The sequence below is a fragment of the Pantherophis guttatus genome, chromosome 2 (genome assembly GCF_059756535.1).
Source record: "Pantherophis guttatus breed Tessera chromosome 2, ASM5975653v1, whole genome shotgun sequence".
Classification (NCBI taxonomy): Eukaryota; Metazoa; Chordata; class Lepidosauria; order Squamata; family Colubridae; genus Pantherophis; species Pantherophis guttatus.
Window position 1 is genome coordinate 266934262 of NC_142064.1, and position 15602 is coordinate 266949863.

The 15602-nt window shown below is 45.0% G+C and overlaps 1 protein-coding gene across 1 annotated transcript; it reads left to right on the forward strand.

Moving 5' to 3' along the window:
* On the forward strand, positions 1 to 15206 carry LOC132711719 (uncharacterized). The gene is made up of 2 exons (XM_060691332.2): positions 1 to 174; positions 9407 to 15206. The coding sequence occupies exon 2, from the start codon at positions 9871 to 9873 to the stop codon at positions 11539 to 11541; it is 1671 nt and encodes a 556-aa protein (XP_060547315.2). The 5' UTR covers positions 1 to 174; positions 9407 to 9870; the 3' UTR covers positions 11542 to 15206.
* Positions 15207 to 15602: the final 396 nt, after the last annotated feature.

Here is a 15602-nt window from a genome sequence, read left to right on the forward strand (position 1 = left end):
TGCATCTGTGGTTGATCCTTAAAGGAGTTAAAACCATCAAGTACTGTATTGCTAGAAAGGATTGAGGAAGAAGAGAAGCACAGAGGAACTTCCTGTACCGGATCACTCATGGGTGGAAGGTGGCTTGCAGAGCGGCTTTTGTGCTCTTCTAAAAGTTGAAGCATCAGCTGGAAGGTGAGTTGAGGGCAAGTTGGAGGAGAGGCCAGAAGCAAGTTGGGCTATTTGGCTTGGACGCTGCCAACCGATGCACATTTATGATGGTCACAACATCCCACCATCATGATCCCCATTTTTGACCTTCCCAGCTTGTTTCTCATAGGCAAAGTTAGTGAGGATGATGACGGCAAGAAATTGCAAGTGACAGTCATGTGAAATTGCCTTTAACAACCCACAGTGGTTTGCTTAACAACTCCAGAGGAACAGATGTAAGTTGGCAGTTATGTGACATCATGCATTATGATCGGGCTGCTTAGTGACACAGTTCCCAGTCCCAAATGTGAGGACTCCTTGAAAGGGGATGTCACCAGAGGAATTGTGGACAGGAGGATAGTATTTTCTTATTTGGAGCTGAGGACTTCCATCAGTATAACTGGTGTTTCAAATTTTGCAGAGGCTTTAGGCATCATTTCATCAGTTAAAGCCCCCACATCTCTAAATTTAGCTCAGAAGGTTTAATTGTAACCATTTTGGGACATTTTTTCAGGCTGAAACTTGGATTTTTCACATATATACCTTATTTCCCGGCGTATAAGATGACATTTTAACACATGAAAATCTTCTCAAAAGTCGGGGGTCATCTTATATGCCGGGTGTCGTTTTACTGTAACCAGGCAGACCAGCCCGAAAGGCTCTGAGGAGCCTTTTTTTTTTTTTATTGAAAAAGTTTTCAAATACAAGTTTTCCCCCCTTTCCCCCCTTCTTCCCTAACCCCCCCTCACCACCCATCCCCCCCTGTGACTTCTTCTTCACAACAATAAGCTAATTCATCATTAATTACATAATATTTTACCATGCCCTTACTCACTCCTCAAAGTACTGACCCTTAGCATAATATTCTTATAACTCCGCTTTTCTCCGCTTTTCGCAATAATCTACCCTTTTTCTCCTCCCCCAAACTTATAAAATATTATTATTATTACAACAACATAACCTTTAATCTTTTATATATATTAATATAACATTTCAAAGCAGCCTTCTCCAAATTTAACATTTATTCAGTTCTATCCAATTCTTCCACTCCCCAAAATATATGACTTAAAAATCCTTTTTCTTAAACTAATCAATCACTAAACTAGCCTATTTCAACCCAGTTTCCTGCAAGATTACCATACACTACAATTCTAAATATAATCCACTGCCCACTCTGCTAAAATATACATATGTCTATATATACATTCCATTTTATAAAAAGAGAAAAGACAATAACTTTAAATTTATAATTCATTTAGTATCTTCTTTGATGTCTTTCCACTAGATTGTTAAATCCATCATCCATAATAGGGTAACATAGCATCCTGGTGCAACAGTTTATTCAAAATCTTCAGTCATCTTCTGCCCCCATCAATAATGAATATCCTCATGTATATATAAAAGTAAAAACAACCACCCGAGTGACATTATAATTATATTCCATATAGTTGTAATTGTGGTTTTCATCAGGATTATAAATTCCCATCATCTTAGTGGGTAACAGCCAGATCTTCTGCATGCCCCAGCATGACTCTCTTGCCTTGTAACTCAAAATAGTTATAATATATTTATCGGTAAAAGAAATCCAAAATAGATAGTTCAAATCCAACAATGTAAGGCTCTTTCCACATCCCAAAATCACGGCATTGCAGAGATCTGCCACTTTCCTCAAGATAGTATTAAACGATAATTCGCCTCCAATATCTTTTCACATATTCATTTATTTTTTAAAATCCCTGGCTTCACTGTTGCTTGGTTTAGAAACTACTATTTCTACGAGATCTGTTTCTTTTCTTTTTCTTTTGCGGGTTGCATTTCCATCCAGATTTCCTTCCTACAAGTTGTGTATCAGCTGATCGGTTGTCATTCTGCTTTGTAAATTGATCTTGTTGGTTTTGTTTTATTATCTCATATGTCTTTTCCATCACTTGTATATCAACTGGTTGATTTACGCACTTGTCTGTAACTTGATAATTCATCACATTAGAATCAGATGACACTGCTCTCAAATTTATAGACAGTCCAGCTGGGGTATCCAAGGAGTCCGAAGACAGTTTATCTACCACAGCCTCTGTAATTTGATGTTTTCCCTTTATTTCCAACTCCTTTTGCTTGTCCTGTGTTATGCCTAAAGATGTTAAATTTATTTTTAAAATTTTTTGATAAAATTCTTCCGCTTTTTCGACAGTATTCAGTTGGTATCTTACTCCTTGGTGTCTCAATATTAAACCAACTGGGACGTCCCACCTAAATAGAATATTCCTTTTTTTTAACTCATTCACTAGAAAACCAAATTTCTTCCTCTCCATTAACATCTTGGGCGGGAGTTCCTTAAAAATCCAAATCTTTCTTCCACGAAATTGCAAAGTAGAATCATAAGAATTCTGCACAATATTATTTCTAATTTCTTTGTCTGTAAAATAAATCACCACATCTCTAGGCAATTGCCTTTGTTTTACCAACCAGGAGTTTATTCTATAAATTCTGTCAATCCTGCAAAACACTTCATCAGGTTGAACCTTTAAAATCCCAGCCAGAATTTCAGAAGATATCTTCCTTAAATCATCTCTGTCATCTTCCTGCAGACCTCTCAGTCTAATTGCATATTCTGTAAAATTGTGTTGGATCATTAAAACTTCTCTTTCAATCCTCTGTTGTACATTTTCTTCATTACCAGTCTTTTGATCAGCCTCCATTTTAAGTTTGTCTTCTGAACTATTATCCTGAGTGTTTGCCAAATCCTTTTTAATTTTTTGGATCTTGTCATCCAAATTCTCCTCAGTTTCTTTCATTTTAGACTCTAATAATTTAGTATTTGCTTCCAACTGAATCACAAAGTCTGCTAAGCCATTAGCTGTTTTTAAAATCTTTCGATCCAAAAAGCCAAACTTAGATTTCACCAATTCACCAATTTCTTTGATTTCCAACTTAAATTTTTCAAGTTGCTGATTCACAATCTCATCCCTTCTTACAATCTCCTCAAGAAGAAATTCTATTATATTAAAGTCAGGTTTCTGAGACTGGAGAGTTAAAACTTGTTGATGTAATTTATTAATGGGGGAATCCCCCCCCCACTGCCTGTTTGTCTAGCGTTATAAATCTCAGTGCCATTTTTCCACGCAGACAAAATTTACTGGAAAAGAGAAAAAAAAACTTTTTTCCAACCAAGATCAATATCAGATCCCCAAGGGAAAAAAAAGGAAAAAAAAACAGAAGTGAGAGTGAGGTTTTGCCTTCAGTTACAGCCAAAAGTATTCATTCCGCTACTTTGTAATTGAAAACGGAAGGAGTTTCCCTTTCAGCCTCTCTTCAAGCCGCAGCAGCAATCGCCATTTTAAAAAATCTTTTTTCCCTTCACTTCACTTCTTAGGCAAAATAGAATAAAAAGAATACTTGCGCTTCAGGATCAGAGGTCCAGCTCATATCTTCTTTAATTAATTTATTTGACAGATTTACAGGTTTGTTTTTGCCCCCTAGCTCTGCGTGTAGCAGAGATTTCCCAGAGCCCGGAGCATCGGCTGGGGATACGGGGAGTCTCTTCCGCTCCCTCCCAAAAGTAAATAAAAAACTTTTGGGATTAGGCAGAGGACTCTACCCACCCCAGCCGGCTCTATCTCCGTTTCCTAATGGAAACGGAGTTTTTTCGAGCTGCCATTCCGCTGAAAAAGGCGGCTCTTACAGGCAGTGGGTTCGACGATCCCGAAGGAGCATCCAGCGGGGACAAGCAGCAAACCGGAAGTCCGCTCTGAGGAGCCTTAAATGGCTCTGGTGATCCAAGCTCTGACGATCCCAGCTGAGTTCCCTGCAACTCACCTTGGATCACCAAAGCCATGTAAAAGGAAAAAAGTTTTCCCCCTCCAGCTTGCTTACCTCAGCTTGCTAGTCGCAACGCTTGCCTTGCTTCGCTTGCCTGAATCTATTCTATCAGCAAGCAACTCCCTGCCTGCAATCAAGCAAGCAGGGAGTTGTGGACTTCAACTCCCAGAATTCTTCAGCCAGCAAAGCAAAGCTGGCTGAGGAGCTCTGGGAGTTGAAGTCTACAAGTCTTAAAGTTGCCAAGGTTGGAGACCCCTGTTCTATTGGGTAATTTTTTTTCCCCTTTGGGAGCTTTCAAAAAAATAGTCAATTGGGGTTTTTTTTTTTGGTTGTTCTTTTTTAGACCTAGCCATTTAAAGTTTAGGAAGTTTTAAATTTAGCTTTCATATAAAAATAAAAATAAAATAAAATAAAATAATATTTGTGCAGCTTTCTGAGATTTAGTGTGTTTCTGTAGTGTTTCACTCTAACTACACAAACACACAAAATCTCACAAAGCTGTATGTGGAATTTTGTGTGTGTAAAGTGTGAAAGTTGGTTTTTTGGACTTTTTGTGGCTGTGTGAGGTTCCTGCTTGTTGCAGGGGCCATTTTGGGTCTAGCACAGCTGCTTTTACATTGTGGGTGAGCCAGTTGTGTTGTGTTGTGTGTGTGTAAAGTGTGAAAGTTTTTGGGGGGGGCTTTTTGTGGCTGTGTGAGGTTTCTGCTTGTTGCAGAGGCCATTTTGGGTCTAGCACGGCTGCTTTTACATTGTGGGTGAGCCAGTTGATGTTTTTTAATTTTTATTTGGTGTGCATTGAAAGAGGGGTAGTCTGATACGGCGAGTATAGCCCAAACCCTATATTTTAACAGGAAAAGTTGGGGGTCGTGTTATACGCCCAGTCGTCTTATACACTGGAAAATACGGTATATTTGTAGGTGTAAATGTAATTAACTCGGTTTCCGCGCATTCTATCAGCCGAGGACACAGGGGAGGGGAGGGGCGGGGGGGGTGGCCGTTGTCATTAGAGAAGGTCTTGGTCCGAGGGAGGTCACTGTTCCTCAGACGGCTGGTTGTGAGTCCCTCCTTGTGAAGTGGGGTCATGGGGTGCAGATGGGTGTGCTGGTTACGTACCTGGCTCCCTGCCACATGACGGCAGCCCTGCCCGAGCTGCTCAATGTTATAGCCGCGGTGGCGGTTGACACCCCCAGGCTTATGGTCATGGGGGATTTTAACCTGCTATCCGTCGGTGAGGCGTCTGAGGTGGCTCGGGAGTTCATGGCTTCCATGACGGTCGTGGACCTGACCCAGTTAGTTCATGGCCCTACTCACACGGGGGAAAACACGCTAGACCTGGTTTTTGTCTCTGGTCAGTGGTTGAGTGATCTTGAGATAGGGGATATAGTGATCAAGCCCATGTCATGGTCAGATCACTCCCTCCTTCGCTTTGACCTTCGAACCGCCGCACCCCGCTGCAGGGAGGCGGAACCATTGAGGTGGTACCGCCCCAGGCGCCTGATGGATCCTGATAGGTTCCAGACGGAGCTTGGGCCATTTCCTGAGGCTCTGGCACACAGCTCGACTGAGGAGCTGGTGGCCGCCTGGGATAGGGCGGCCGCTGGAGCTTTGGATCGGGTTGTGCCTTTGCGGCCTCTGACCCGGCGTCGATCTCACCTGGCTTCTTGGTTCACCGAGGAGCTGAGGGAGATGAAGCGCCAGAAAAGACGCCTGGAGAGTGGTTGGAGGGCCAGCCATTCTGAATCTGACCGAACACTGGTAAGGTCTCATATTAAGACCTACCTGGTGGCGATAAAAGTGGCAAAGTATAACTATTTTGCCACTCTTATTGCGTCATCAGATAATCGCCCGGCCACCCTGTTTAGGGTGACCCGCTCCCTGCTGCACCAGGAAGCGCAGGAGGACCCCTTGGAGGGTAGAGCCGAGGATTTTGTACAGTATCTATATGACAAAATCGCTCAGATTCGGGAACATCTGGACTCTGACTGGGTAGATTCAGCGGGGAGGACAGAGGCAGGTCTTGTGAGTATTATCTGGGAAGAGTTTGATTCTGTGACGCCCGAAGACGTAGACAGGATACTGGGCAGACTGAGCGCAGCCACATGTTTACTGGATCCGTGTCCCTCCTGGTTGGTGCTGGCCTCTCGGGAGGTTACACGAGGCTGGCTCCAGGGGATTATAAATGCTTCCTTGAGTGAGGGTGTCTTCCCTGCCGCCTTGAAAGAGGCGGTGGTGAGGCCTCTCCTCAAGAAACCTTCCCTGGACCCGGCAGTGTTGGCAAATTATCGTCCAGTCTCAAACCTTCGCTTCGTTGCGAAGGTTGTTGAGAGTGTGGTAGCGCGACAGCTCCCCCAGTACCTGGATGAATCGTCGTATCTGGATCCGTTCCAGTCGGGCTTCAGGCCTGGGTACAGCACGGAAACAGCATTGGTCGCGTTGGTTGATGATCTCTGGAGGGCTCGGGACAGGGGCTGTTCCTCTGTCCTGGTCCTATTAGACCTCTCAACGGCTTTTGATACCATCGACCATGGTATCATGCTGCACCGGCTAGAGGAGTTAGGGGTGGGGGGCACCGTTCTACGGTGGTTCTCCTCCTTTCTCTCTGACCGGTCGCAGTCTGTGTTGACAGGGGGGCAGAGGTCGACCCCAAGGCCCCTTGTATGTGGGGTGCCACAAGGGTCGGTCCTCTCGCCCCTTCTGTTCAACATTTATGTGAAGCCGCTGGGTGAGATCATCCGTGGTTTCGGGGTGAAGTACCACCAGTACGCTGATGATACTCAGCTGTACATCTCCACCCCGGACCACCCAATGATGCCCTTGAAGTGATGTCCCGGTGCCTGGAGGCCGTGCGGATCTGGATGGGGAGAAACAGACTCAGGCTCAACCCATCCAAGACCGGGTGGCTGTGGTTTCCGACATCCCGATATAGTCAGTTGGTGCCAATGCTGACTATTGGGGGCGAGTCACTGGCCCCCACGGAGAGGGTTCGCAACTTGGGTGTCCTCCTGGACTCACGGCTGTCTTTAGAAGAGCACATGACGGCCGTGGCCAGGGGGACTTTTTATCAGGTCCGCCTGATTCGCCAGTTGCGTCCCTTTCTGGATCGGGACTCATTAAATACGGTCACTCATGCTCTCGTTACTTCCCGCTTGGACTACTGCAATGCTCTCTACATGGGGCTCCCCTTGAGGAGCACCCGGAGGCTCCAGCTGGTCCAGAATGCGGCCGCGCGGGTGGTTATGGGAGCGACGTGGCGCTCCCATGTGACCCCCCTCCTGCGCGAGCTGCACTGGCTCCCGGTGGTCTTCCGGGTGCGCTTCAAGGTTTTGGTTACCACCTTTAGAGCGCTCCATGGCATCGGACCGGGGTATCTATGAGACCGCCTTCTGCTACCAATAGCCTCTCACCGAACAGTACGCTCCCATAGAGAGGGGCTCCTCAGGGTGCCGTCGGCCAAACAGTGTCGACTGGCGGCCCCCAGGGGGAGAGCCTTCTCTGTGGGGGCACCTACCATCTGGAACGAGCTCCCCCCAGAGATACGGAAGATCCCGGACCTGCGCACGTTTCGCCGTGCTCTCAAAACTTTTCTATTTCAGCAAGCTGGCCTGGCCTAACTCCCATCTTTTAAATTTTTTAAATTTTTTAATTTGTGATTTTATAAATTGGGTGTTTTATAATTGGGTGTGTTTCGGCCGAAATATTTAATAATTTTAAGGGACTTTTTTAATATTTGGATTATCTGTATTTTATCTTGGCTGTTCACCGCCCTGAGTCCTTCGGGAGTAGGGCGGTATAGAAATTTGATTAATAAATAATAAATAAATAAATAAATAAACTCTGCAGTTGGATAATTGGAGTTGGATAATCTATCCCCAGTGCTTCTAGATATTCAGTCATGTGAAAAACAAAGTACACCCTCTTTGAGTTGTATAGTTTTATGTATCAGGACATACTAAAAATCATCTGTTCTGTACACTCTTAAAAGTACGTAAATACAACTTCAGATGAACATCACATGACATATTACATCACGTAACCATCAGTGGTGGGTTTCACTTACCTTTGCTAACGGTTCGTGCACATGCACCACTTCTGCGCATGCACAGAGCATATTTGATGATGTCCGGGCGGGTGGGTGGAGCCTCCTGCCACGCTACTACTGGTTAAACCGAACCAGGCCGAACCGGTAGCAACCCACCACTGGTCACCATGTATTTTACAAAAGGAAAGCCAAAATGGAGGAGCCACGTGTGAAAACTAACACCTTATGATTCAATATCTTATAGAGCCACCTTTAGCAGCAATAACTTCAAGGAATTTTCTGTATGACCAAAAGCAGTCTCTTGCATTGTTGAAGAGGAATTTTGGCCCACTCTTCTTTACAACATAGTTTCAGTTCATTGAGGTTTGTGGGCATTTGTTTATGCCCACCTCTCGAGCGGTCCCACCGCAGCATTTCAATTGGGGTGAAGTCTGGACTTTGCTTTTGCAAACCTTGATTCTTTTCTTTTTCAGCCATTCTGCTGTAGATTTGCTGTTGAGCTTGGAATCATTGGCATGGAAACAAAAGAGATGGGATTTCTTCTTCGCTCTACCAGCGTAAGACTAGTGTAAAGCTAGCGCTGATAGAGCAAAGAAGACATTTGATCTCTTGTTTCAATGACAATCCTTTCCTCCCCAGCCAGTGTAAACGACGACAAAATCTTCTTAGATCTCTTCGCCAGCATAAAACTAGTGCCGGTGTTGCTAAGAAGAAATCGTAGTAGTTTATCCTAACAGAAAAGAAAAGGATTACAACGGAAGCAAAATAGGCATGATTTCTTCTTAGCCCCACTAGCACTAGCTTTACATTAGTGTTGTGCTGGTAGAGCAAAGAAGAAATCTCATCTGTTTTGCTTCTATGGCAATCCTTTCCTCCTCAGCCAGGGCAAATCACTAATGCTGGCTGGAGTGAAAGGATTTCCATGGAAAGAAAAGAGTTTATATTTCTTCTTCTTGATTACACCATGTGGCCCAGCTGACTTCCTGAGCTCGTCAGAAATTTCCTAAGTGAATGGTGATGGGGGAGTGGGGTTGGGGAGGAATGCATAGTATATTGTAAAGCAGGTCAACATACTGGGGTCTGGGGATTGTGAGGACTGACTGGGCAAGATGGAAGGGAAATAGGTGGGTGGGTATGCTGCAGCATCTCTGCAGTGAAGGAGTCAAGGACCTCGGGGTGGGAGGCGCTGCAAAAATTCAACTTTGGAGCAGATTCGTATTTAGCATTTGGGGGAGTGTTGTAACTTCAGAAATTCGTTGAATGGCCTGTCGTACCTAAAGGATTACCTGTACTTCTTTTTTTCACATCTTCTGCAACCCTTTCATAAACAATAAAACTTACACTTTCTTTTGAATCTTACAGACAAAGATGATGCCAACATAAGCACACTGGACAACTGAGAATAACAAGCAACACTGAAAAGCAAAGCAAATTGAAGCAGAAATAAAAATATGTTCTGTTTCCTTCAGAAAGCTGCAGAATTCAACTACTTCATCAGCAGGAAAGAGACAGAAAAGAGAAAATCATGAAGAGATTTGCAGCTGGAAAAAGTAGATTATATAGAATTTAAGAATACGTTACTTGAAAAGGTCAAAGGAGATCATTTTTCCGTTCAGAAAAAGGGGGAAATATCTGGAAGCCAGTGGGGAAGAAAACATCAATTGGATAGTCACATATGGCAGCCAGTAATGCAGGCACCAACAAAATAAGGAATCACACATATTTTTGATCTCCTCAAGAATGTCAGTGATGGAAAAGCTCCATAGATGTGCCTATTGTGGGAAAAGTAAAGAGTTCAAATCACAAGAGCCATATAAATACTCTAAATGTGGCAAAACTTTAGTCAGAATAGCTTCCTTGCGATTCATAGAAGGATCCTCATAGTAGAGATGCCCTACAACTGCCCCCAATGTGGTAAATGCTTTTTCAAGCATGGCAACTTTGTGGTACATCAGAGGACTCACACCAGGGAGAAATCATATGAGTGTCCAGATTGTGGGAAACATTTCACAGCAAATTCCCACCTGGTGAAACACCAGAGGACTCACATAGGAGAGAAACCGTTTGAATGTCCTGAATGTGGGAAAAGCTTCAGTCAAAATTACAGCCTGCTGATACACCAGAGAACTCACACAGGAGAGAAGCCCTTTGAATGTCCTGAGTGTGGGAAAAGTTTCGTTCTCAATTCCAGCCTGGTGAAACACCAGAGAACTCACACAGCAGAGAAGCCCTTTGAATGTCCTGAGTGTGGGAAAAGTTTCATTCTCAATTCCAGCCTGGTGAAACACCAGAGAACTCACACAGGAGAGAAGCCCTTTGAATGTCCTGAATGTGGGAAAAATTTCAGTCGGAATTCCCACCTGGTGATACACAAGAGAACTCACACAGGAGAGAAGCCCTTTGAATGTCCTGATTGTGGGAAAGGTTTCAGTGTCAATTCCAGCCTGGTGAAACACCAGAGGACTCACACAGGAGAGAAACCCTTTGAATGTCCTGATTGTGGGAAATGTTTCAGTGAGAATTCCAGCCTGGTGAACCACCAGAGGACTCACACAAGAGAGAAACCCTTTGAATGTCCTGAGTGTGGGAAAGGTTTCATTGTCAATTCCCACCTGCTGATACACCAGAGGACTCACACAGGAGAGAAGCCCTTTGAATGTCCTGAATGTGGGAAAAGTTTCAGTCAGAATTCCAGCCTGCTGATACACCAGAGAACTCACACAGGAGAGAAGCCCTTTGAATGTCCTCATTGTGGGAAACGTTTCAGTCAGAATTCCCACCTGGTGATACACCAGAGGACTCACACAGGAGAGAAACCCTTTGAATGTCCTGAGTGTGGGAAAAGTTTCAGTCACAATTCCAACCTGGTGATACACCAGAGGACTCACACAGGAGAGAAACCCTTTGAATGTCCTGATTGTGGGAAAGGTTTCAGTGTCAATTCCCACCTGCTGATACACCAGAGAACTCACACAAGAGAGAAGCCCTTTGAATGTCCTGAATGTGGGAAAAGTTTCAGTCAGAATTCCAGCCTGGTGAAACACCAGAGGACTCACACAAGAGAGAAACCCTTTGAATGTCCTGAGTGTGGGAAAAGTTTCAGTCAGAATTCCAGCCTGGTGAAACACCAGAGGACTCACACAAGAGAGAAACCCTTTGAATGTCCTGAGTGTGGGAAAAGTTTCGGTCTCAATTCCAGCCTGGTGAAACACCAGAGAACTCACACAAGAGAGAAGCCCTTTGAATGTCCTGATTGTGGGAAATGTTTCAGTGAGAATTCCAGCCTGGTGAACCACCAGAGGACTCACACAAGAGAGAAACCCTTTGAATGTCCTGAGTGTGGGAAAAGTTTCGGTCTCAATTCCAGCCTGGTGAAACACCAGAGAACTGACATAGGAGAGAAGCCCTTTGAATGTCCTGAATGTGGGAAAAGCTTCAGTCAGAATTCCTACCTCATTGGCCACCAGAGGACTCACACAGGAGAGAAACCCTTTTAATGTCCTGATTGTGGGAAAGGTTTCAGTGTCAATTCCTATCTGGTGATACACCAGAGGACTCACACAGAAGAGAAGCCGTACAAGTGTCTGGATTGTGGGAAAGATTTCAGTGTTTCGTCTAACCTTTATGCACAGGAGAGAAACCTTTCCAATGTCCATATTGTGAACAATGCTTTAGGTGTAAATAATCTCCGATTACTCACAAGAAAATGCACATGAGGCACATGACCTGACCCAGTTAATTCAGGGCCCCACTCACATAGGAGGAAACACGCTGGACTTGGTTTTCGTCTCTGGTCAGTGGTTGAATGGCTTAGATACAGGGGATATAGTTATTGAACCCTTGTCATGGTCAGACCATTCTCTCCTTAGACTTGACTTCCTGACCGCTATGCCCCATCGCAGGGAGGCGGAACCGATCAGGTGGTTCCGCCCCAGGCGCCTGATGGATCCTGATAGGTTCCGAATGGAGCTTGGGCCATTTCCTGAGACTCTGGCGCGCGACTCGACGGAAGACCTGGTGGCTGCCTGGGATAGGGCGGCCGCTGGTGCTTTAGATCGGGTCGTGCCTTTGCGGCCTCTGACCCGGCGCCGAATCTGCCCAGCTCCTTGGTTCTCCGAGGAGCTGAGGGGGATGAAACGCCGGAAAAGACGCCTAGAGAGTGGTTGGAGGGCTAGTCCCTCCGAATCTGACCGTACACTAGTGAGGTCTTATATCAAGACCTACTTAGTGGCAATAAAGGCGGCAAAGTGTAATTACTTTTCCGCTCTTATCGCGTCGGCAGAAAATCGCCCAGCTGCCTTGTTTAGGGTGACTCGCTCCATTCTCCATCTGGGAGCGCGGGAAGACCCCTTGCAAGGTCGTGCTGAGGATTTTGCGCATTATCTGCACGATAAAGTTGCTCAAATTCGGGAAGGCTTGGACTCTGACAGGGTAGGTACAGGCGGGTTGTCCGAGGTCTGTCTTGAGACGGTTATCTGGGATGAGTTTGACCCTGTGACTCCCGAGGACGTGGACAGGATGCTGGGGAGGTTGAACGCAACCACATGTTTATTGGATCCGTGTCCCTCCTGGTTGGTGCTGGCTACCCGGGAGGTTACACGAGGCTGGCTCCAGAGGATTATAAATGCTTCCTTGAGTGAGGGGTTCTTGCCTCCCACCTTGAAAGAGGCGGTGGTGAGGCCCCTCCTCAAGAAGCCCTCTCTGGACCCAGCTGTTTTAGCAAATTATCGTCCAGTTTCCAACCTTCGCTTTTTGGCGAAGGTTGTTGAGAGTGTGGTTGCGCGACAGCTCCAGCAGTACCTGGATGAAACCGTCTATCTAGATCCATTCCAGTCCGGCTTCAGGCCCGGGTACAGCACGGAAACGGCATTGGTCGCGTTGGTTGATGATCTCTGGAGGGCTCGGGACAGAGGTTGCTCCTCTGTTCTGGTCCTATTAGATCTCTCAGCGGCTTTTGATACCATCGACCATGGTATCATGCTGCGCCGGTTGGAGGGGTTGGGAGTGGGAGGCACTGTTTTACGGTGGTTCTCCTCCTATCTCTCCGACCGGTCGCAGTCTGTGTTGGCTGGAGGGCAGAGGTCGACCTCAAGGCACTTGGTTTGTGGGGTGCCACAAGGGTCGGTCCTCTCGCCTCTCCTGTTCAACATTTATGTGAAGCCGCTGGGCGAGATCATCCGTGGTTTTGGGGTGCAGTGCCATCTGTACGCTGACGACACCCAGCTGTACATCTCCACCCCAGACCACCCCAACGATGCCCTTGAAGTGATGTCCCAGTGCCTGGAGGCCGTGCGGGTCTGGATGGGGAGGAACAGGCTCCGACTCAATCCCTCCAAGACTGAGTGGCTGTGGATGCCGGCGTCCCGATATAGTCAGCTGGTGCCATCGCTGACTATTGGGGGCGAGACATTGGCCCCCACGGAGAGGGCGCGTAAGTTGGGTGTCCTCCTGGACACACGGCTGTCTTTAGAAGAGCATATGACGGCCGTGGCCAGGGGGGCTTTCTATCAGGTTCGCCTGATACGCCAGTTGCGCCCCTTTCTGGATCGGGACTCCTTATGCACGGTCACTCATGCCCTCGTTACTTCCCGCCTCGACTACTGCAACGCTCTCTACATGGGGCTCCTCTTGAGGAGCACTCGGAGGCTCCAACTGGTGCAGAATGCGGCCGCGCGGGTACTTATGGGGGCGACATGGCGCTCCCACGTGACACCTCTCCTGCGCGAGCTGCATTGGCTTCCAGTGGTCTTCCGAGTGCGCTTCAAGGTGCTGGTTCTCATCTTCAAAGCGCTCCATGGCTTAGGACCCGGTTATTTACGAGACCACCTTCTGCCTCCGATAACCTCCCACCGGCCAACACGCTCCCACAGAAAGGGTCTCCTCAGGGTGCCGTCTGTCAGGCAATGTCGGCTGGCGACCCCCCGGGGAAGAGCCTTCTCTGTGGGGGCACCCGCCCTCTGGAATGAGCTACCCCCAGGGATACGACTAATCCCGGACCTCCGGACCTTCCGCCGGGTCCTGAAGACTTTTTTATTTCAGCAAGCCGGACTGGGTTAAAAATTTTAATTGGGTGAATTTTATGGGTAAGGGGTTTTAAATTGGAGAAGCCAAAGATAATTTAATTTTGTTTTTAATTGTATTTTAATATTTATATTGTGTGTTTTAATTTTGGCTGTTCACCGCCCCGAGTCCTTCGGGAGAGGGGGCGGTATAAAAATTTAATAAATAAATAAATAAAAATAAATAAATAAATATTGAACAGTTTAGAGAAAGCTTGAAATTCATTTCTGATCTCCTATTCGGAGTATAGATGAGAAATTGATTATTTAAATTCTGGCCTGATTCTTTTTGGTCAAGAGATCTCAGGATTAGACCTGTAGGTGGAGAGAGAAAAATGGAAAATATTAGCTTGATAAAGGCTAACTACCTGTTTCTGATTATCAGCAGTATTTTCTGGATGTTTGCATTTGCAGAAGTCGTGGAATTTCTGCAAACAGGCCTTTGGGTGGTGTTTTTTGTATTTTGATTATGGAATTCCGACTTGTGGAGTTTCAGCCTTCTATCTTGGTGAACTCCAGATTTTGAACCTCACAATTTCCCAGCCAGCATACAAGGAAACCTCGAGATACAACTGTGATGAGAACTATTTTTTTTTTTGGAAAAGTTTTATTTTAGATTAAAAATAAAATTTAAAAAAAAATAAGAAAAAAACACAACAACAATAACATAAAAATATCATCCTTACAAACGATTATAGACAGCATCTCAATCGGTTAAAATCATTTTGTGCTTACAATTTTCCAAATCTCCTCATATAACAATTATTCTTTACTTAAACTAAAAATACATATTTAAACATATGTATTTTCATATATGCTATCTCATCTCCATATTTTTTTATCAAACCATTGATAAAATATCTCCCGTATCAAATAGTATTGTTCATCTTCCTGCTCTCTTATTTCAAATGTCAATCTACTCATTTCAGCACAGTCCAACATTTTCATAATAATTTCTTCATCGGTAATTATCTTCTCTCCTTTCCAGTTTTTGGCAAATACAATTCTGGCCGCTGTTAAAATGTTCACAATTAAGTATTGTAATTCTTTATAAAATGTCTCTGGTAAAATTCCTAGTAAAAATATTTCTGGTTTAAAGTCAATATGTCTCTTTGTCATTTTTTCTAACCACGTATGTAGTTTAGTCCAAAATCTCCTTGCTTCCACGCATGTCCACCACATATGGTAATACGATCCTGGAGTTTGATGACACTTCCAACATTTCTCCGATTTATTCTTAAACATCCTGGCTATTCTCTTCGGGGGTAGATGCCACCTGTAAAACATCTTATACAAATTCTCTTTATATGCTGTTGACATTGTCATTTTATAATTATGTGACCACAATTTTTGCCATTTCTCTAAATCAATACTATAACAAAAAAATTTTCCCCATGCTATCATTGATTCTTTAACTTGTTCTTCTTCCAGTTTTGCTTCAAGTAAATATCCATATAGCTTTTTAATTATATGGTCATCTGAACCCATTAATATCTTGT